Source organism: Argopecten irradians, chromosome 12 (assembly GCF_041381155.1).
Source record: "Argopecten irradians isolate NY chromosome 12, Ai_NY, whole genome shotgun sequence".
Lineage (NCBI taxonomy): Eukaryota > Metazoa > Mollusca > Bivalvia > Pectinida > Pectinidae > Argopecten > Argopecten irradians.
The window spans coordinates 33,268,600-33,294,106 of record NC_091145.1 but is presented as its reverse complement, the minus strand read 5'-3'; the positions used below and the strand labels follow the sequence as shown (position 1 = coordinate 33,294,106).

General features: G+C 36.2%; 1 protein-coding gene across 1 annotated transcript; it reads left to right on the top strand.

Annotated features, from left to right (window-relative positions):
• The first annotated feature begins 1,097 nt into the window (after positions 1-1,097).
• On the top strand, positions 1,098-24,938 carry LOC138304669 (uncharacterized). Its single transcript, XM_069244859.1, has 6 exons — positions 1,098-1,306; positions 14,586-14,814; positions 16,467-16,675; positions 17,106-17,270; positions 20,739-20,841; positions 21,232-24,938. The coding sequence occupies exons 1-6, from the start codon at positions 1,258-1,260 to the stop codon at positions 21,935-21,937; spliced, it is 1,461 nt and encodes a 486-aa protein (XP_069100960.1). The 5' UTR covers positions 1,098-1,257; the 3' UTR covers positions 21,938-24,938.
• Positions 24,939-25,507: the final 569 nt, after the last annotated feature.

Here is a 25,507-nt window from a genome sequence, read left to right as displayed (position 1 = left end):
AGAAAAAGCAAACAAAAGAAGAGGAAATGAAATAAATAGAGCTTTATGATTTAGCAAAGTTTTTCACAATCGTATTTAAAAGACTTAAAGCTATTTAAAGATGCTCCACCGCTGACAAATGGTATTTTTTCGCTATCAAAACAGGAGCAGACAATTTAGTATTTTTCTTCAGTGGCAAAAGCTACTTGCTTTACACCATTACCACCATTGAAAAGTTTGGGCTTCTAATTTTACTTTAAGTTAAAGATATGAAAAATAATTAATTGCATCCCGAAAAAATTCCGTGTTACTATATCCTATATGGAATGAAGTACTAGTTGCGCATGCACCAATGGCGGAATAAATTATTTTATATTATTTTTGTGTTAATTATACATATATATACATGATTAAACACCAATTATTGTTCAAATGATGAATACCATTTATGCTCTGTCGGCGGTGGAGCATCTTTAACGGTACATTCTATAATACGTAATTGTCTTGTTATTTATCTTAACTATAAAAGAAATTAATTATTAGACCGGAATTAAAATTCCATTTAAACTGACGTTAAGTTCTGTAGGTGTAAAGGAAACTTTACCTGTATATATACTCGGGTACGAATCACATTTAAAGTACTTAAGTGTGCCATCTACCCAAAGGCTGATCAGCTTAACCAATCAAATAATCCGCTTAAATCAAAAGATTTTATCTTTTAAAATCACATTCTGTCTTTTTCATGGAACAATGGTAAGATAAAAAAATATGTATAGTCTTTAATGGAATTACATTGATAATCCAATATAAAATTTGTATGACTTTGTAATGCTGAAAAGTGACTATACTGATGAATAGTTCGCCATTCTGTGATTATCCATAACCGTTAAATAGATTAGCACAGAGAAACATTACTACTAGCGGCCTTTTATATGAACCTTCGTTTGGCTTCATGAATTAGAATATTTAAATCCAAAAAGAAAATACCATTATATGTCCACCATAGTTCATTTACGGGCCATATAAGTACTGTTGAAATCGACACAGTGTGATTCTGAAATCGCGTGCTCATTATCTCTTTTGACAATATCTCCCAGCCAATCAAAGCAGTCGACACATTTCACAATGCGGCTGTCGTGATTTGCATTGATTCCCTATAAAGTTGGCTCAGTTCGAACCTGGAGTGCCGTACAGTAAACATGGAAGTGATAACTTTGTAGGATATTAATGATTGATGAATGAAAAAACAAATTGTGATTTCAACTTTTACAGACAAGGATGTTATCAAGCGTTACATTAGTATTTGCGCTACTTTTTTCGTCCATAGGTGAGTAGATATAATCCTTGTTTGTGTTGTTATGTTTCTGTTATTATCTGAAGTGTATACTTTAATAGTACATGTTTCAGGTGTAAAGTCCTACAAACGTACCATACTGGGTAATTTATTGAATAGTCGTGTCTGAGAATAAGATATATGTGCTATAGTTGCAATGATATCCGTAATTTTCATTAACAATAACTTTGATTGTTAAAAGTTATCAAACAATGTTTACGATACCAAGAACAAATCCTGTTCAGTTTTGTGTCATAATTTGGGATAAAGTTTTTATACAGTGAAATTCTGGTTTCGTGCCGGAGAATACGATTTCGCTGTGTACCTATTAATGTACTGAGAGAGAAATATAAGCTATAGGTACCTTATCTGTAGTTTTAAACAGACACATGTCGGATGATGAAAATAATCGTGCTAAAAATTTAATTTGTACCTGTGAGTTATACAGTGAGTTATATAGCCTCCCCCCTCCCAAAAAAGCAAAAAGAAAGAAAAAAATACCCCCTATACGAACGGCGTGGTAAGAGAAAATAAAGATTATATAATCCAGCTAAACAGACAGGAGGGATCACTAATACTATACCCTTAAGCATAACAGTACAATATATATATATACTTTTGTTTCATCCGAGGACGTTACAAATTACACCTGGAGCACATGGTGTGATATACTGAATTTTCACTTAACAAGTAGTATTGTGTTGTAATCCAAAATAATATTTTAAACAGTAATTAGTCTGCCAATGTGATAAATAAACGCTACAGGCTTCAAAGCATCATTTTAAATCAGTTTTATGAAACCTAGATTTTAGGTATAATAGTAAAACAATAGACCGGGTCAGACGTTTAGCACGTGATATAATCTGTGTTTAGGATTTGTTGAGTACAAAACAATGGGGTATTGTAATGTATGCTCGGATATTGTCTACACCAAATTATTCCCGACAATGGGGTCGTGGATACCGATTAATTATTCATAATTTATAAAGTGGCGGGTCAGAGGAGATGTGTTTCTGAAGGACTTGACGAAAGACAACATTAAATGACGGCAGTGGTATGTGACCAATTTTGGTTTTAAATGGTCTAGGTCTAGATAATGACAAAATCTTTATGTACTACACATCAATATGGTGACACAACATTCATGCTTTTGTTCCATCAAAAATGTTTTTGAGATAGTTATACAATGTGTTTTAGAACAATCTTTGGTCCTAATTATAGTTTGATTTGAATATGTATCTAATTGTTACGGTAATTTACATAGAAAATTTAGTTGTATATTATATATCAAAGTAGAGTTGTGGTGACGTACCCAGCCTATAGAATAGATATCACTTGTAATATGATCATTATTAATGTTTAAAATATATATTACATTAGAGGCGGATTGTAAAGGTATGATTTGAATTTCTTCAAAATGAATGCAAACCAAAGTACATTTAGAGGTTTACCGATATCCAGATTATACCGATATGGATAATGTTCTCTTCTCGAACCAGTTAATTTTGACCCTTTGTTTTTTTTTCTAGCTAGTAATGTTATGCTTATTCTGTATCTCAGAATCAAGACATGCGTTCCGTATGTACCAGTAAAACGGAACCTAATCACGACTGTTTTATCCATGGAATATATTTCATTTGGAGTTAAAAAAAAACCTAAGAATAAAAAATAAAATCACACACACCAGATAAGGTTGCCTGTAAACCAAGAAGTACCGCAAAATTTATTACATGTTTTACAAACGTGCAAATTCGATGTTAGGCTTGTTAACCTGTAATGATTTAACAGCCGTACACACAGGTACACGTATCATGGTGTTTTATGAGCGTGGGTATGGACACGTCAGAAAATTCTTTCCACAAGAACCTTAATTTCATACAAATGATAATTGATCTGAGGAAATTAAAGGTAGATAAATGTAATAATAATGAAAATTAATAAAAATACCACTCTGGTACATCGCGAGGTTTGATAATTAGATGGATCGCTACAGCTGTACCTAACGGTGTAAAAGGTTTGATTTAAATCTTTTTTTCTTAAAATCTATTAATAAAATAAATAAACCAAAATATACATGAAAAGACAATAACACCAAACATAGTTTTACGAGGAAATAACGCACAGCTAAAATACTAAGCATAAATTACAGCAATATAAATTGTGAATAAAAGATGCATTGCACTCGGGGATGTATGTACTCGTTAATTTACATTGTAATATCTTCGTATGATTTTAAATGTGAATCAAATGACTTCAGACATTGACTATTTCGTTTTGTCATTAAATATTATTGCAATGACTCCATGTTGTGCTGGAGAACACGTCACGGAAACGCTTTGAGGGAGGTATTAATGGAGAAAGTGTGTATAAGAGGTTTAATGCGAGTAATGAATCAGATGAGTTGTTCCTTATATAGATATAAAGTTGCAACGGGTGTTCAATAAAAGTATGAGGGTAATGCAATCATATTGAATATTATCCGCAATATAGGTCTTTCGGCTAGAGAAAACTATCAGTTAAGTTTAAGACTATATAGCTAGTAAGCAAGAGGTCTTGAATACGATCCTTAGCGGACGATGCCATCTTATATTGGCGCCAATTGGAACACTGCTCAGCCATGCTCCACAATCATCGTTTCCAGAAATTTAACTCGAAGATGAGTTCTGTTGCGGTGGGGAAGTATGTATTGTTTGTTTGTTTAATACGTTAACGTCCTATTACAGGCATGGTCATGTAAGGATAGCCTCCCGTGTATACGGTGTGTGTAGTGTGTGTTTAGTGCGAATAAGGTGCGTGTTGTGTCCTCATAGTGGAACTCTTGGCCTTTATATAGTACTACAAATGTATATCACTGAAGCATGCCGCCGAAGACAGCAAGCAACATACTCCACTCGGTCATATTATACTGACTCTTGTATGCTGAGCGCTAAGCAGGAGGAGAAACTACATGTACAACTTTTAAAGACTTTGAGGTGTCTCGGCCAGGGGACAGAACCCGCAGTCTATCACCAAGGGGCGAGCGCTCAACTAAAGGCCAAAGGTGAGGCGATGTCAAGGGATACGTTAGGAAGAAGAAAGGTATTTAGGAAAACGGGAAAAGAAAATATCCTAAATTTAGACGCATTTTACGATTATGCAATAGGGACAGCAGGTACAAATCTAAAGCCCTGTCTACAGATTTTTTTTAATCTCGGTCCATACCAGCCAAAAGATACCTCTCGGCTAGAGAGATCACGTTTGGATTGGAAATCTGTAAAGGTTTGTTTGTAAATCAGGAAATGCTCGAAAGTCATCAATTATTGCATGACAAGTGTAGGTAGGTTTGGCGACATCAATAAGTTGGGATAACAAGCCAAAGTGCCGTCAGATGTCATTCGATAGTGGTAAGCATAATCGAAACAAATAGTAGTACAGGTAACATGGAAACTAGTATTCAACATTCTTCGGAAATCACTGATTTGAATTTCAAAGAAAGTATTACAACTTCCCAAGCTACTGGCTTACATGCTCCCTAATGAGCCACCACTGGTCGCTTACAAGGTTCCACTTTCAAAAGTCTCCAAAGGGCACTGCAGTTTTCTAAAATCACTGCCACCTTGACACTTGCTTCTCCTCTACGTCATGAAAAGGAAGTGACACTTCCTAGAGTGTTTGAAAAACCATTTCCACTCCGTCAATTTTCACAACATAAAGCATTGTCGCTCCGTAAATTTTCTCGAAAAACCAAAGTTCCAAAGTTCCTAAAAAAAGCATTGTTGTTTCTAAAATCTTCAAAAAGCAATGTCGCTTATGAGAATCGATTGCAATTGGCTCCCGTCTATAACATTTCTGGCCCCCTTCCACTATCCAGGATGTTACAAGAAAATCAACATCATTGTCAATGGAATGATAATGAAAAGATTAATGGATACAGTCGACCGAGTGTGTCTAACAATGTACATACAATTAAGACGGGTGTGAGAAAGATTATTAGTAATCCATAAACTTGTTACATCAAAACCCGTTCACGTACTTAACGATGTAAAAGGCGACAACAGCAGCTAATAGCGCTTGTAAATATCGCTGGTCGATACGGACGGTCGTACCCGGAGAATGAAAGGGAGCCTGACGTGGCAGCAGACCGGATATAGGCATGGAGTGACAAAAGAAGAATCAAAGAGGTGTGAAAATAAAAATAACAATTAGAAACTCTCTACATGAAAGTACCACATACTCATCAAATAATGCCTATATTATGGAATCGATATCATCCCTTAAACTCAGTTTTTGTGAGATTTCTAAAGCTATTTGAATGTTGGTTTTAGTTTATGTTTGTAAACAATGTTTATACGATATCAGACGAACCTAGGGACAGTGGTTTAAAGTGTCCGATAAGCCACGGGAACCGTCGAGGTACACTGTCGTGGCTGGATTATCGTGATTAACAACCCCTATAAACGGATAATCTAATCGTGTGTATTGTTAGAGTAAGTATTGACATTGCCTATGTATATAGAGGCATTGCTGTAGTGCGTTGGTAGCTAACTCCATCGTATATCGTTAAGAATTAGAAATATACAACAGCGGCACCTCACCTCTGTCCCGACCTCCTGAAATCTATTCAGTGTGACGTAACAACACCCCTACGACTTGTAACATCCTAATCCACATACCTCCATGACTTCGCGCAGATTTGGTTAATCCAGCAGGTCTTTTGTTATACAGAGGATTACTGTATGTAATTTACCCAAATATATGATTCATACGCTCGAACTGAATGAGAGACCCAGATGATGTTATGAAGTAGCGATTTAGGTCCAATCTAGTTCCTGATCGTTACCTATCATACCACTAAAGACTAACGCCAAATCATACTTCTCCAACCATTGACATTTCAGCGGTTATGGTTATACACCTCGCCTCCCTCCTGGAACCATGATCTACTGAAAATTATTTGAGCATTGCGTTTCGCACTTCAGCCTTCATCACAGATCTTTATATTTCTATATTTCATCAATATAAACGCTCAAAAATCTGTATTATGTTTTTATATAACGTTCACACACCTTGCCTGTTTGTACAGAAACCAAGTCATTCTAATATCTAACTTCAAATAATAAAATTAACTTGGATCAACTGCTCCTTTTGTCTTTTCATGGGTATTTTCAGCTGACGATTATGTCTTCACTTTTCATACATGACGTACATAACGAGTGATGATGTCATAATCAGAGTGTGCATTTCTCTGTGATAACACTTGCATGTTTCTCCTATATAGACAGAGTATGCATAACGTTTCGACTACTCTTAAGACTGGTGTTTACTCGGTGATCTTATACTGAACATATTAAAGTGAATGACATGTAGCGACTTATTTCATTGCAGAAATATATTAGCATTACGACAAGTATTTGAAAAGATTTTAAACTATTGAAAAGAAACCATGTGATAAGCACGAATTGGTATTTAACAAAATCAAATGTACTTGCTGAATAGATATTTTATGAAATGAAATACATTTATTTTGAATAGCAACAAGTTTCCAACTTTGATACAAATGTTTCAATTAATATTCCTTTTTATTGCATTATTACTTGCTGTGATTGTCAATATTTGGACTAGCATGCAAACACTTAAAATACGTTCACATTGTGTAGTGTTTACATATACAAATCTCGGATATGCATTGAGCATAAAAAATCATTCTATATACATACACTCAAACCGAAAATTTACCAATTATTCATCAATCAATTCATTGAATCGTTCACGATGTATGAATATTCATGCCCTTCATATTCTGAGGGCTTTAATCATTTTGAAGATGTCTCTACGCCCCTTTAACGTAAACACACAATAGTGGCTTGGATTGGGTTGAACCCTGTCTGAGAATTAATTTGTGTATGCGGATACCACACTATTACCATATTGTCCATACACAACTTTAACATCCGTAATAACACTGGGTCCTGTCGTTTAAGATTTTCTGTCAATATTTTCACATGTCAAAAGATTAGAGAGACCTAGTCCCCTCGGTATTGTAGTGAAGTTAAAAGTCGGGTACCCTAATATTGTGTAAACAGTGTCTGGTTTCTTCCTTAAGAGGATTTAATCAGTTGAGTATTGACGCAACAATTCACGACTGGTATCGCCACCTATCGAGAACGAATGATATTAACAATTGTAAACATATCTGAAGAGGTCTTAGAGTATTTAAAGAGAACTAGATATCGTAGTGGATCACTCCTCCCCAGTGGACTTAAAATCTAAGAGAATTCCATTCCAACGTAATATTGCAGAAATACTGCTGGTTTTCGCGACTTCAGATTTATAAGGTGTCTCCAAGCGCGCACATTCGAAAGTTATGAATAAGTCTGATCAAGGTCCCAAAGAGATATTATATTTCTTATTTTTGTCTAATTGATGGTAAGTTTTAACAAGTGTAGGGTGTTCCCATCATCTCCCATTTGTTACAGTTGGCTGCCACTTGTACATCGTCTGTCGCTGATGAAGAAAATAGCTCTCATTTTTTTTAAAAACAATTGTTAACGATTCTTTGTACACTTTTCTGTTGTGTTCTAAGTTGTCCTTGTGTCACATATTTTGTGTGTGAAGTAATGGTCTGCTATTACATCGCTATGGTTACTTAAAATGAAGTCAATGACATTTCTATAAGTATAGATCAGCTTTTGCTATGTTTCGTTTGAATGTATTCGCCACCTCACACCTCCATTATCAAGTCTCGCAGTCAGATTGTCTGTAGATCATTTCAGTTACGTCTAGCCAGACCTCCTCAGTATATAGTTACTATAATGGTACCATCATCTGACATAAATGGATCCCAGCCAGACATATTTACACCAGCTATCTGGTCCGTTCGACATCAGCTTATACCATAAAAGGCATCTTACATATTTTTATTTGTATTTTATACCAAAATCATGGAAATATAACACGCAACATAGCACTGTGTCTTCTGGATGTGAACTCGATAAGATTCTTAGTTAAACGTTAGCCAACTCTTTTAAATCTCTTTCAACAACAGTAGTTTCGCTTTACATACTAATCTAAGTTGAGAAAAGTGAATATTTTATTAATATCAACTAACCCGTTGTGAAATGAGAAAACGTGTACGAAATAAAATGGGGAAGTAATAAGTAAACTAGCCCTGTGTCGTGATCAAACATTTGACCATCTAGTTGGTGTCGCGTGTTATAGATTCTTAACATCTAGTTTTAAATGAAATTGCAGTAAATGTAAGTTATTTTAGAGATGAAGGTCTTTTCTTTTATATTCTTCTTTTATTTGATACGGTAACCTTACATGAATTTGTTTGTACGTTATGTCTGGGTTTTTTCCACAGTATTTTAAAACGTTATCATTTAGATGTTAAAGAATACATGGGGTCATTGTCATAGAGGAACTCCTCTGTTACAACCTTAACTGGCCTTTTTGTCTTATGTAATATAACATTACTTGGTATGCCCTGCAGGTAGGGCATTAGAATTGTACCTGCTGCCCCTATTGCATGATCGTAAAAGGCGACTTAATTTAGGATATTATGTTTTCTTTTCTTCTTAACTGACTTTATCTTTCCTAATGCCTTCCTTGACACCGCCTCACTTTTGGCCTTGCGTTGAGCGTTCGCCTCTGTGAGGAAGGCTCTGGGTTCTGTCCCCGGCCGAGACACACCAAAGTCTATAAAAGTGGTAGTTTCTACTCCTGCTTAGCGCTCAACAAACGGGGAGTGGGACGACTGGTTCGCCCGTTGTCAGTATAGTGTGACCGGGTGGGGTGTGTTGCTTGGTGTCTTCGGTGGCATGCTTCAGTGATATAGCACTATAAAAAGGGTAATAGTTCCACTATACAAGAAGACACAACATGGATATACCGCAGTCTCCCAAAACACGCACCTCACACAACATACACGCAACACACCGCATACATGGGAGGCCGTCCTTACGTGACCATAGCTGTTAAAAGGACGTTAATTAATCAAACAAACAAACAAACAAACAAACAAACAAACATTACTTGGGTATTTATATGTATATACCAGGTGAGCGATACAGGCCCTCGGGGCCTCTTGTTTTCTTATGTAAAAGAGCAGTCAAAAGCTGACAGACGCCTGACTAAATCATGATTACACATCATATATAAAGTAGCCGGGATCGCTATTGATTGTATTGGTTTTGAATCTGAGCTGGCCCTCGTGCGTGTTAAAATGGCTATATGTATTGCGTGGAGCAATCCTGTCTCGGAAATAATTACCCTTACATTAAAGCTATACATACAGTAGGAATAGCAAAGAATGTTAAAAAATAAATATTAAATATGTAATTAAAGGTGACACTTGTCTGGAAGTATAACACCACGTTATTTCATCGAGATCACTTTGATTAAGGCATATTATTGCATGTTTTTCATTCACGGTATGTATTTACAATTTCATTAGCTAAATGTTCCACAATTCATTATTGAACGGAAGACGTTAAATCGAATTATGTGATTTTATTTGATTGATTATATATTAGATCCTATTACGATTTTTTGAGTTGTCCTAAATGTGTGTTAGTTGAGTATACTGGAATCTAGTTTAATAAAATAATGTCTTTTTCGGCTGGTGAAAGCAGGTGGTTGTTTAGCAAAATATGTGTTCAATGAATCCGCCAGGTCGGAATATTGTATTTTTGTTCAGGTTGAAATACTTTATGTACACCTACATATTATATATGACTCAAAGCTAATAATGCTTTGTCTTTTACTGTACAATCATCTCTATATTCTGTTGGTCAAGCTTCTATTGTCAGGTATATTAAACGTAAACAACTCCAAGAAAAGGAAAGCAGAGAGTATTTATAGGATTAGAACTTTAAACCGGAGTCTATAATTATCTAGAAATGTAAGAAAAGCTTGAATTAGTAGGTGTCCCAGATAACATGTTTAAACATAACAACGTCATGCTTTATTATAACCCATGTATGTCCTATTAGTTTTTTTGATATCTTAACTCTAATATGGTCTATATTTCATATAATTATTTTTGTCGATGAATGAGACGCTTTCAGCTCCTGGAGTTTTTTCGTCCTCGAGCAATTCGCATCCTACCGCTTATATTCTGACTAAGTATTAAATGGTCCATCAGTCAATAGTGTTACGGTCAACGAGTATATAAGCTTCTGGTTTGTTCTAGAGAATTATAGTTATAAATGTGTACAGCATTGCTTGTGTTTTTCAAGTGAATCACAAAGAAACTCACGAATGACAAGCTCTTACGAATATACATCGAGGGGAAAAATTCTGAAAGTTTTTGCCTTTTTACCTTTCGGAATAAAACTGATTGCAAACAAAGATTATTAAGTTGATGAAATTGCGTTTAGCTGAAACAAAATAACTACGCTTGTTAGCAAAGAGGTATAAAAAAATCTTACATTTTACTTGTCAACGCATTAATCAGCTGCGGAGCGAGCAGGATAAATAGGGTCGAGTCACAATTTCCCCGTATAATGACCAATCAGAACGGAGTTAACTGTCTGCTATTTAAAGTAAATTGTGTGGTCTTAACAGCCGGAAATGGAGTGAGCTTCCGTTTAGAAAATAAAATGTCGATTAGCGTACTTCCGGTGTTCAAAACAATGCTTAATAGTTGAATCGATCACCATGACGACTGATTCCACGCGGCTACAGAATCGGATGTAAGATACTGAGACCTTTTAATTCTGAGACGCAGCTTACGTTTGATGATCTTCATCGAACATTACATCGCCATCGACATCCTGAATAACTCTTTCTTTTACGACCGAGCAATAAACTTGACCTCTGTCGATATTTAGGTTTGATTTGACTAGAGAATCGTATCAGTAATCCTGGTAGAGCGACACACACTCCCACGTAACATGTAACAAACACTTTTGTTTACCATAGACATTTAAGTAAATCTACTATTATAAGTTATACCAAGCTCGAGATAATTTATTTAGTATCGATACAACTGTCAATACCGGTGGAATTTGAAGGATTGTAGACATCATTGTGTACATATCTAACTGTTAATTTGTTTATCGTACGGTGTCAATTTTTGATTAGTTAATCTACTGCGCTTTCTCAGGCATTGGGCCCCTGGTATATAAAATTGATAAAAACCTGTGTGCATTCATTAATAGAAAGAAAATGATTACGGGACGTCTTTATGAAAGGTAAATTTTGTTAATGTGTTATAATATTTGTAATCTGTTCCATCGCTTTAACTCCCGAACCTATTTAACCATTTCTTAGATTGTGTAAACGTGCCACTGCTCGTTTGAACTTCATGCGGATGGGTACTTACAATAAACATAATCTAGCAATATGTTATACGTGTCAGATATGAAATGATACATATATTGACAGGTCCTTTTATGCTGTCGTGTTGATCAGACTTTTATTTTGTTTGACGTTTGTTTACACGATAAATTACCTTAACATTACTATGGGTCAGAGAAATAATATCAACAATGTTTCGGGTACCACGGGGCCCTTACGTTTGTCTTTTGAATATAAGATACTTCTAATGGTAAAAAAAGGGACAAAGAAATAATCATACACATGGTGATACTAAAGATTTAAGATCGTCTAAGATGAAATAGAGAATGGAACAGCTGATATTCTTCCAAATATTGCTATACCATATATTCTGTATGATAAGAAATGTTATTTGATCGATTTGCTGTTGAGTGTTGACTGGTTCTATACAAGCATACGACACAGGTTGTTCGTTTATATGTTTGTAAAAGTATCCAGATACCACGAAACTCTAATACAACTTCTCACATCCTGAAACATTAGCTGGTACATGCCCTTACACGTATTGTTGTAATGAAATAAATTCTATATTACAAGTCATTTGACTGTCATCAACACTGGTTTAGTTCATGGTTTGGAAATTGAAATATTCTTTAGGAAATCACATTTCATTTAAAAGTACTGGGCGCTCCTTCAAGCCTCACTAACTCCATGGTGTACATTTACATCGGCGGATAAAACTTCATTTTGAAAATTGAGATAGTGTGCAACCAGGTATGATGACCCTATCTATATACACATATATATATATACATTCTTACTCATCAATATATGTTGAGGAATCTCATCTAAATAACCCCAAGTGTAATAAGCTGTTTTTGCGTCAGGCAAACGCAGATGTGCATGTGATCAGCTGTAATTATTATCATATGTATTGATATATCTGGAAAATTAATTTACAACCAAATTATGACACGAAAATATTTAATATATTTTCATTTTTTAAGTTTACTAAATGTCTGGTGTCGCATATGAATAAACAACCTGTACCAATAAATTTAAATACTTTAATACTTGAGAACTTTCATTACATCAAGGATATTTTACTGATAAGATTAGATTCATAATTTATAATAAATCTGTACTACATCAATAGAAATTAATTTACATAATAAGCAGTCAATAGTAAAGATAAAGATTAAGATTAGATAATGAGAAATTAACCATGATCACGTGACCTTCACCACGATCAGGTCAATCTCTAATAGATTTTTCTAAGGAGTTTATTTTGGACTAGCACGCAATTAAAAGGTAATTGGATCGCAGTAAAAGCCAAGGCTTCTCATTAGGTTTTATTTAGACTGAATAACTTACTGTCCTCATAGGAACTGTCGTACATAATCATTATATACCAGACATATACTAGTCTGGTAGTCCTGACATTCAAACATCCGAATTGACTTGGTGAAAACTGCCATGGAGATCTTAGAGGACACAAACAATATGTTTGTCAATTTTAACTCTAATCTGCAGTAATTAGCTAAACGTGACAATGTTCAAGCACAATCATAGAAATAATATATTTCCCTGGCTAATGCAATTGCCCTTTAAGTACAAATACGAAAATGTAAACTTAGTATAACAACTCTACAATGCTTGTATTAGGTAGACTACCATGCTATGCTTTGCTTTCCAACGAACAACAATTTGCCCTGATCTTTCCTCCTCTGGTTTATTTTGTCTTTCAATACTGATATTATTATTATCATTGTTATCCCGAACTTTCTGCTATGGATCATTTTGATTCGACAACACAACCTCTACTTTATCTCGGACTTTTCTAAATGACCATTGCACTGTATCAAACTAACCATACTTTGACTTCCGCTACTGGCCATTGCATTTTCACAAACTACATCTTACCAAACTTTATTTTTGACTTTCCACAACTAGTCATTACACAAACTAAATATGCCTCGTTTCAAATTTCCATTTTTAATATTAGTAAACTTAAATCAACCTAACCATACGTTGTCCTTATATATCCACCTAGAAGCCCCAGTCGTATTAAGTATGTAGTGTTTATGTAATGATAGACCGATACCTCATCTAAATCGTGTTATCTTTCGTCTGATCAGTTTCATTGTCCGCTTGACTTTTATGAGGATGTACTCCCATTGTCGACGTATCAATACATATGTAAAATGAAATCAAATCCGTTTAAAAGGATCAATTACGAGAGCCCAATAGAGCCGGTAATGTCATGGAAACGTTTGATTTTACACTGTATGTAATTGACTCATCTTGACTTTCTTTATTGGAATATTTACATTATTTTCTCCGATATTCAATTTCACTATCTGTTTGGATTTACTTTAAAACCTATGAATATAAACCAATCAATGAAAGTCATTCTATCAACAAAGGTTCGCAAAATGTTTTTTCTTTAATCAAGAATAGACAATCTTTTGAAGATCTAACGCTATTAATCTTGGTATGAGAACATTGATGGATTACACCTACCTCCTAATTCCGTCTTTGCATATTACAGAGCTACCTCCCTTGTAGGTTGGTATTCATTGTCACGACATTATTTAGTGAGCAAAATAACGTCGTTTTCTATCAAGGCTCACAAAACGCCACACTCATGTGCAAACTCGAAATGACAGATAACTCATCATTTTGTATTTTAGTTTAAGATATCATAATGAGTAGGAATATAAACCTGATTTAACATTAAAGATAGTCCCAATGTCTATTCATTTTTTCGAAAATCCAAATTTCATGTCAACAAACAACTTTTACGATAATATTACCTACTAGTATTAGAAATAATTGTATTTCTCTACATATTTGTTTCTCGGGTAAGAGTGAATCGTGTAGTATTTTTTCAATTGTGATGTGTCAAAGAAAAAGGTATTTTGCACATGATTACATTATGTTTATATTAGGAAACATTACAGTGATGTGACTTACTTTTGTTATATTAATATCTGTTATGTTTGGTTCCTAGGAAGCGTCCTATGTATGACAAGCATCAAGTCAATGACAGCACTATCCCGCGTCAACCTGCCGATCTATGTTAACGACAGTGTGATTGTGGAGTTGACAGAGGAGATACTGGAGGAGCGGTCAGATAAGTTCCTACATTGTGCTGTAGACATCGTCACAGACCCCTCCCGGCGTCTTCTCCTCCACTTCCTGTCTATCGATATCTCCAAGGACAATCTTACCCCGGATAGGTAATGGAAACGCTGAATAAGCATTCTGTAAAAAATAACCACAGTGTATTCATAAAAGGTTATATGTGCCATAACTGGGTAACAATTTTGACATGTTATTTTCCCAATAATAATATATTTAAAACCCACCAGGTTTGATGAATTAAGGCTGTGAAAATCATTCATATGAACAGGTAATCGATGTTGTCTTATAAACATTAGTTACAACACAGAATTGATGGACTAAATTGATGGACTATAAAATTCTTGATTGTATGTACGTGAGAAGAATACTTTATAATTACTAATAACACTTTAAAATAATAAATGAAATATCGGACCACAACATGGCTTCATTGGTCTGCATAATATATTTGGGTATTACTGTCAAAAATCATTTCTAGCTCTTATCTGTACTTGGAAAACTAAAACATGCATTATAAGTATTGTAATTCTCAAAATGTTGGTAAAATTTCGTGGCAAAAATATATTAAAAGCTCTTCTTTATCAGTGTGTTTGAAAACTACGTCACATATAATTTAAGATATGTTATTATTAAAACTTCATTTGAGTGGAAGGAACCTCACTGAGTTCAGTATCTGACTATGGAAACCTAGTCAATCCGAGTTTTTATGTGTAATTATAAAAACTATTCAAATCTACATACCACACGATAACTTATGTAGGAAAACATGTACAGCTATGTATAACCAGAGATTGTTACATACTGATATACTTTTTAGTATAGTACGTATCTTTAGGCAATATATATTCCATGTATTTTTGTGTTCTATTCTTCATTTTTTTTCAAGTTACTAATATGTGTTCACTCTCGCGAAAGGTGTCCAACAATAAAGATGGTCTTACAAAAAATGGTAATTTTATCTCTTTAACAAGATTACTTAACACTTTTACTAACATTAAAAAGTTTTGTATTTTACTTTAAGGTACAAGTGTGTAAAGTAATGAATTGCATTTCTAAATATCCCCAATATGGAGTGAGACACTGAATGCCCAGAAAATAAAAGCCAAACAAAATATTTATACAAATTTTTGTGTTGTTTCGACATATATATATAAAGATAAATATTGTTTAAACTCTGACGGCAGTGGAGCATCTTTAATCAACGTTGCAGTGTCAGATTGGTGTAACTCTGTGGTCCCGCTCTACTGTTCTCGTTGTGTGATTTTGTCCTTGGTATTGTCCCATTGATCCCAGTTATTTAGTCTTCCACCACAGTAGAAACATAAAATGTTTACATTTAAAGGGACACAACTCTTACGGTTTGATATTACTTTGTGCAACAAGCTGGATACACATCGTTGACGTTAGTATATAGTTGATTTAGATTTTGTCGCATTCTTTTGTTTCGTTAGTTTAGATTTTGTTGCCTTATCTTATAAGTTTATAATTGTTTGCCCCGCAATCTATCGCAAGTTTAAAATGTGTCGGACTGGTTTAAATTGTGTCGCCTTGGTTTAAATGTTGTCGCCTTGGTTTAAATGTTGTCGCCTCCTTATCTATTTAGTAGTTAAAAGTTTGCTTCCTAAACCGTATAAAACATCACAATTGTACTCCAATTTATTCTTTTGTTTTCCATGAATAGACGATCTATTGGTATGTTATTGAAATCTGCTGTTTATTCTATTTTAATACTCTATATCGATTTCAGACTGCACATCTATGACTTCCGGCCGGGTGGCGGGGTGAAACAAGTGAGCCCTGTGATGGGTCTGTTTGGTGTATACGATTCCTACTACAAGGATACCAGTCCGGGTGTGATGGACTATAAGTCCTCCCTCAACAAACTCCGCCTAGACTACATGGGCAAGCCTAACCTGATCTACAGCGGGTTTAGGGTACTCATTACCTCATTTAAAGGTCAATTGCAATTGTTTAAACTGTTTTATATTCAAAATTTAATCCACAACATAAGGCTTTATGTTTAGTAAGCTATGATCCCATTTAAATCCATAGATATAATTCAAATGGAAGTGCCAAGTCGAATGTTTGGAAATTTTGAAGAAACTGTGCATACTATATTATACCATATGTCATATATATAACTACATTCTGATATGATAAACAGTCAAACCTGTATATAACGCTCACTGAAGGGGAGACAGAAAAACGGTCACTATGAGCAGGTTGCCTTTATAGACATGTTTTCATGTCAACCAACCATACAGTAAATATATATATATTTAGTACTTTACTCATTTCAAATGCGATAATTGCAAATTGTTACCTACAAAATACAACTATTTCTGAACATGAAAATAAAAGTGGTTTTGCCTACCTTTGTGTGCAGACGTACATAGCGAGGACTGTGACCGACTACACCACCTGTGTGGCCGGACCCAGATCTGTGTACCACTGTCTGTGATGTGTGATACCGAGTACAACTGTGGGGATGGAGACCTTACTGACGAGAACACCTGTCACCTATTGGTTGACACGGACTGGAAAGGGGCAGGTTAGTATCAGTAATACTTTCAATAAAGGGGACGGGGACCTTACTGACAAGAACATCTGTCATCTATTGGTGGACACTGACTGGAAAGGGGCAGGTTAGTGTCAATAATACTATCAATAAAGGGGACGGGGAACTTACTGACGAGACACCTGTCACCTATTGGTGGACACGGACTGAAAAGGGTCAGGTTAGTGTCAATAATACTATCAATAAAGGGGACTGGAACCTTACTGACGAGAACATCTGTCATCTATTGGTGGACACGGACTGGAAAGGGGCAGGTTAGTGTCAATAATACTATCAATATAGGGGACTGGAATCTTACTGACGAGACACCTGTCACCTATTGGTGGACACGGACTGGAAAGGGGCAGGTTAGTGTCAATAATACAATCAATAAAGGGGACGGGGACCTTACTGACGAGAACACCTGTCACCTATTGGTGGACACGGACTGGAAAGGGGCAGGTTAGTGTCAATACTACTATCTATAAAGGGGACGGGGACCTTACTGACGAGAACACCTGTCACCTATTGGTGGACACGGACTGAAAAGGGGCAGGTTACTGAAAAGGGGCAGGTTAGTGTCAATACTACTATCTATAAAGGGGACGGAGACCTTACTGACGAGAACATCTGTCACCTATTTGTGGACACGGACTGGAAAGGGGCAGGTTAGTGTCAATAATACTATCAATAAAGGGGACGGAGACCTTACTGACGAGAACACCTGTCATCTATTGGTGGACACGGACTGGAAAGGGGCAGGTTAGTGTCAATAATACTATCTATAACGGGGACGGAGACCTTACTGACGAGAACATCTGTCATCTATTGGTGGACACGGACTGGAAAGGGGCAGGTTAGTGTCAATAATACTATCAATAAAGAGGACGGGGACCTTACTGACGAGAACATCTTGTGGACACGGACTGGAAAGGGGAAGGTTAGTATCAATAATATTATCAATAAAGGGGACGGGGACCTTACTGACAAGAACATCTGTCATCTATTGGTGGACACGGACTGGAAAGGGCCAGGTTAGTGTCAATAATACTATCAATAAAGGGGACGGGGACCTTACTGACGAGAACATCTGTCACCTATTGGTGGACACGGACTGGAAAGGGGCAGGTTAGTGTCAATAATACTTTCAATAAAGGGGACGGGGACCTTACTGACGAGAACATATGTCATCTATTGGTGGACACGGACTGGAAAGGGGCAGGTTAGTGTCAATAATACTATCAATAAAGGGGACGGGGACCTTACTGACGAGAACACCTGTCATCTATTGGTGGACACGGACTGGAAAGGGGAAGGTTAGTGTCAATAATACTATCAATAAAGGGGACGGGGACCTTACTGACGAGAACACCTGTCATCTATTGGTGGACACGGACTGGAAAGGGCCAGGTTAGTGTCAATAATACGATCTATAAAGGGGACGGAGACCTTACTGACAAGAACATCTGTCATCTATTGGTGGACACTGACTGGAAAGGGGCAGGTTAGTGTTAATAATACTATCAATAAAGGGGACGGGGAACTTACTGACGAGACACCTGCCACCTATTGGTGGACACGGACTGAAAAGGGTCAGGTTAGTGTCAATAATACTATCAATAAAGGGGACTGGAACCTTACTGACGAGAACATCTGTCATCTATTGGTGGACACGGACTGGAAAGGGGCAGGTTAGTGTCAATAATACTATCAATATAGGGGACTGGAACCTTACTGACGAGAACACCTGTCACCTATTGGTGGACACGGACTGGAAAGGGGCAGGTTAGTGTCAATAATACAATCAATAAAGGGGTCGGGGACCTTACTGACGAGAACACCTGTCACCTATTGGTGGACACGGACTGGAAAGGGGCAGGTTAGTGTCAATACTACTATCTATAAAGGGGACGGGGACCTTACTGACGAGAACACCTGTCACCTATTGGTGGACACGGACTGAAAAGGGGCAGGTTAGTGTCAATACTACTATCTATAAAGGGGACGGAGACCTTACTGACGAGAACATCTGTCATCTATTGGTTGACACGGACTGGAAAGGGGCAGGTTAGTGTCAATAATACTATCAATAAAGAGGACGGGGACCTTACTGACGAGAACACTTGTGGACACGGACTGGAAAGGGGAAGGTTAGTATCAATAATACTATCAATAAAGGGGACGGGGACCTTACTGACAAGAACATCTGTCATCTATTGGTGGACACGGACTGGAAAGGGCCAGGTTAGTGTCAATAATACTATCAATAAAGGGGACGGGGACCTTACGACGAGAACACTTGTGGACACGGACTGGAAAGGGGAAGGTTAGTATCAATAATACTATCAATAAAGGGGACGGGGGACGGGGACCTTACTGACAAGAACATCTGTCATCTATTGGTGGACACGGACTGGAAAGGGCCAGGTTAGTGTCAATAATACTATCAATAAAGGGGACGGGGACCTTACTGACGAGAACATCTGTCACCTATTGGTGAACACGGACTGGAAAGGAACAGGAGAGTGTCAATAATACTTTCAATAAAGGGGACGGGGACCTTACTGACGAGAACATATGTCATCTATTGGTGAACACGGACTGGAAAGGGGAAGGTTAGTGTCAATAATACTATCAATAAAGGGGACGGGGACCTTACTGACGAGAACACCTGTCACCTATTGGTGGACACGGACTGGAAAGGGGAAGGTTAGTATCAATAATACTATCAATAAAGGGGACGGGGACCTAACTGACGAGAACACCTGTCACCTATTGGTGGACACGGACTAGAAAGGGCCAGGTTAGTGTCAATAATACTATCAATAAAGGGGACGGGGACCTTACTGACGAGAACACCTGTCACCTATTGGTGGACACGGACTGGAAAGGGACAGGTTAGTCTCAATAATACTATCTATAAAATTTTTAAATTATAAAATTACCAGGTATTTATGAATTTGTAATGAACAATATTGTAACGGGAACCGTTACTTCGTATTTTGCCATCATAGTATATTTACTATGATTTGTTTACCTTTTCAACTCATTTGTCAATCCGGAACCTGTATCAAAATCTAACACTTTTTCGCTTGGATATTTTTCGTGATTTCTATATACCGGAAAATACGATACAAATAATCGTCTCTCCAAAATTTAATTAATTAGTTTACAGTATATATGTTAGTGTTTACCTTATTGTTTTCTTTGTAAACACTAAGAAAAATAATGACTTGAAAACGAATCTATAAGAAAACAAAGTTAATCCAATTATTATTGTATATCTCTGCAACATATACTCAGTTAGCAACATTCAAAATAATAATGTAATGTGATGGTATGTAAGTTTGTGTGTAATAGATAACCATGTTGGTTTTTCCCCGAAGGAATTATAAACATTATTAGTGAACCCCGTTGATTATATTGTGTTTATTCTAAGAGTACTTCTTTCTACTCTGACAGAAGCGACCATCACAGCTGTTGTAGCTGCCGGAGTGGCCATCACTGTGTTCCTACTTGTCATCGTCGTTGTCTTCTGTGTCCTTAAGAAATACAACAGAAGGAGGTAGTTTGACTTTGGTCACTCACTGATTGATAGGAGCAACGTGTGATAGCATAAAATGCTTGTTCCCGTTTAAGTATCAATCGTTGGTCAAGGAAAGTTTTGAAAGTGTTGGGCGAGGAAAGTTCTGAAAGTGTTTTCTGAAACCTAGTTGTGATAGTGATCTAGATAAGATATGCAACGGTCCGTAATATTTTCCAAAATGTAAAAGGAAAATCATAAAAATATTTTTTTTAACCGAGTTATCAAAATAATTTATGCTGAAATATATGTAGTGGAACCTAGATCAAGATATTGGTATTTAGACGACAGTAATGTTATTTTATACTCTTTGCTACTGTGTGCGTTAATGTGTAAAATTTACTTTGCTTGAGCTTTCTCTTTCTTTTGCAGTTATATTCGACAACAGAGCGTCCAAATGTTTGCCAAGCGGAAAGCCAATGGGGAATGGGAACTGGGAAACAATATCGACACTTTGGGCGTTACTGAACTGTATGCCCCGCCCACCTATGAGGATGTTGTAAGGAAGGAGGTTAGTGAGGAACCTCCCCCAGCTTACGATGTGGTGTCCACTCTCCCCCAGACAGACCTCCAAGGGTCGCCGTATTCTGTCAGGTCATTGAACAGGGTAACAGTGGTGTGTATCGAACGTCCTTGTGATAATGATAATAAAGAAAATCCAGAGGAGTGCCAAACCGAAATGGTATGTATAGCTGCACCTGAACAGGATAGATTAAATGACAATGAAAATGTTATTCCTTGCCAACAAGAAAACCTCTCTCCTGACAACGAACCATTGATACATATCTCAGATGACAGCGATTCGAAATCCGATGAGTGTTCTCGGTCTAGTTCTTCCGGTCAGGAGGATTCTGGGACGTATGCAGAGGAAAGTTCACAAGAAAGTGGAAGTAGCAATCTAGAGGAGGACTTGATATCTGTTACATCGGACTTCCAGATCACAGGCGGTAAAGGTAGCCTAGATAACGCAAAATCAGGGGAGAGAACTCCTGACTACTCCAATCGGATATGTCTGATGAACTGTGATGATATCGAGTACGTAGACACAGTGGACGATGTAAATGGGAACGGTGTGTGACGAATGTTATATAGTCAGGATACCAATGCATAACACCATATCAAGCCAAAAAGATTTTAACGTTTGTCGAAGTGTGTCAGATAAATACATTCACAAAAATCATTCTGATCTAAATGAAAACATGCCAGCATTAAGGACTGAACGAACCATATCATGCCAAAACTATTGTATAAAAGTGTTTTTGTTCTATTTTGACTCTGAAATGCATACGTGTGGCAGCACTTTATTGGGTAACATGAAAATACATTATTTATCATTTGATAATTCTTAATAACAGCAGGTGTGATTTATCCATGGTGACTCCAATAATGCTTTGTATTTCATTATATAAATAGGAAAATTTAAATTTTAAATTCAATTTATAAATAGGAGTCGAGGTTATCATAAAGCGATCTCAAACATTTTACAGGTCCGGGGTTCAACGTTTTTGCAATGAAAAATTTGCATCGAACAAGCATATTGCTCCTACAATGAATTGCACCACGGCGGAAACAGAGAGGGTTCGTTGCGAATGAAGTTGCGTGGTGGGAGATTGTTACACCATTCCGAAAATTCTTTGATGTGGTCACAGACCCCTCACAATCGAGAATTGAAAGCCACTCCCACTTACAATTGCAAATCAATGGCGCCTTTTGATTGGTCAGACACATTTTAAACTTATGCTGTTGAACCTTTGATTGACATTGGATTTCATCAGGCTCACGTGCATATTGTAACATTTTAAAAATCAAAATCGCTTGCATACGTACACAAGTACAATTCGATATATTAATTCCTCGGCAAAGTTAAAATTTTAAGACTCTTTCATATGAAGGATAGGGATATTCTACCCGAGGGTCACAAAATATAAAACCCGAGGCTTGACGAGGCTCATACATGTTTGTTTCATTGCAATTTTGCTCCTATGAATTTCCGCCATTTTGAAATAAATTTGAAAAAAACGCGACTGCAAGTGAATTCTCAATATATGAAAATTGCGTGATATTTTCAACGCAAATCGCGATGTTTGTATCTTTTACTAAAGTAAACCCAGCCTAGTGTCTGAAAACAAAAAGTTTAGATTTTACCGGAAAAACTCCCAGGGGCGTAATGCTCGACGTTTCATTGAATAATACTCAAAAAGATGTATTGGCGAAATCACATATTTAGTGATTGTCGATGGCATAATCAGGTTAAGAATTGAGTTCTGATTTTTATACACTATAAAGAAAAGTAAATAAATTCTTGACAGAGATAACTGATGCTGCATGATGACATTATCCGAATACATTTATGTGCAGATTGGGATGTATGTTACGTACAATGCACATTTAACTGAGTATTTTAAAAAGTCAACCAAAACAATATTTTACGGAGGTAATTGAAAATTACATATAGAGTACATCCCTATATTTTTTGTGTAAAATATTACAAAAAATGGATTTATATAGTAATATTTCGGTATGAAAGTTTGTCTCAACGCTAGTGAGGCTCGTATCCAGCACAATCAATACAATAGGGACATAATATGCCCTAGCGTTTTGGTTCCCCCTTTTTGAAAGGTACATTCCTGGAATATTGATTATCGGAGTCTATGTTCATGTAACTACTGTACATGTACAGGAATGTCTAGTTAGCATGTGGTCAGTGTTCGTATATATGTTATTTGACATAACAGTACACAACCTTTTTCAATGCTGAAAATACACAAGTAAACATGCTTAAGAGCAGAAAATTCAATGTAGTATTTAGGTACATTTGTTTGTGTGTATTTTTTTAAAATAGAGAGTATATAAATGGCTCTGCTGCTGTTGGACACTTTCGCCGACTCCAGGCAAACGACCAATCAGAATGCACGGGGAGGTCTTTCAACAAAAACCAAAAACAAACCGTTACTTGTACTTTGTTCTCGGTTAATTCAAAGGAACTTTGTGATCAGAAGAACGATCGAAAAGAAGGCAGTGTGTTTCCGCCGTGGTGCAATTCATTGTAATACATACGTTCATGTGTACATTATTTTAGTAGCTAAGTTACATTAATTTTCATTTTGTAGTGCGATGATGCATGCAGTTTATCGTCCAGTGGTTTATATCAATGTTATGATGCTGGTGCTAATACATGTACATTTACATTGTTTCATTGCTGTGGCTAATTCATATGTTACGTTTAAAGAAAAAAGTGACTATAATTTATAAACAATTATGTGGGAGTGTTCAGAGTAGAATGGATGCTGAATGTTTATCATAGGTGTTTACGTTGTGTGTTCAGAGTGGAATGGATGTTGAATGTTTACCATAGGTGTTTACGTTGTGTGTTCAGAGTGGAATGGATGCTGAATGTTTACCATATGTGTTTACGTTGTGTGTTCAGAGTGGAATGGATGCTGAATGTTTACCATAGGTGTTTACGTTGTGTGTTCAGAGTAGAATGGATGCTGATTTTTTTTCATAGGTGTTTACGTTGTGTGTTCAGAGTGGAATGGATGCTGAATGTTTACCATAGGTGTTTACGTTGTGTGTTCAAAGTGGAATGGATGCTGAATGTTTACCATAGGTGTTTACGTTGTCTGTTCAGAGTAGAATGGATGCTGAATGTTTACCATAGGTGTTTACGTTGTGTGTTCAGAGTGGAATGGATGCTGAATGTTTACCATAGGTGTTTACGTTGTGTGTTCAGAGTAGAATGGATGCTGAATGTTTACCATAGGTGTTTACGTTGTGTGTTCAGAGTGGAATGGATGCTGAATGTTTACCATATGTGTTTACGGTGTGTGAATGTCTTATCCGTCGCCAGTTTCAAATAATGTTGTTCCTATATACTGGTAGTATTTGATTTTAACAGCCGTGTAAACAGTTCACCATTTGTCTTGTAAATATGTATGCATCTGTTGTCATTCTGAAATATCTCAGTAAAAATTGGTTACTACATCTTTATATTTAATGACCGTTTTGTATACAGGTTTGTGGTGCTTTACATCAGAATCATCTAAACATACACACACACAATAAATCATTGGAATCACCATGCTTGTTCTATTGTTTGTGACTTTCAGAAAACCGAGTTAACTTTCTCTTTTCCAACATCATTAGTGTATCCAACTTATGTATACAATACATTTCGGCGTGTATTGTGACCTATTTAATGACCATTTATTAGTTTCCTGGTTTAATGATTTAAAATTTTACTTGGCGAGTTGCATTAACTTTATCGTAAAATTCTTTATCTATTATCATTTAGGTCAATATGATTTCTTTGAATTATTTCTTTAAATTCCTTAAAGAATTTTTTAATTTCTTTTATTTAATTCTTAGTTCTAAATATTTTCAGTTGCATAGGAAGTCAACATCTCATGGATACCAATATTTAGTGAGAGTTGATAAATTCTCATTGATACCAATATTTATCGAGAGTTGTTAGAATCTCATAGATACCAATATTTAGTGAGAGTTGGTGAAATCTCATTGATACCTTAGTGAGAGTTGGTGGAATCTCATGGATACCAATATTTAGTGAAAGTTGGTGGATGGTGGTTAGGGTTAGTTATACAATTTCAAACTATAAATGTTTCCTGACAGATACTTATTTCTATGT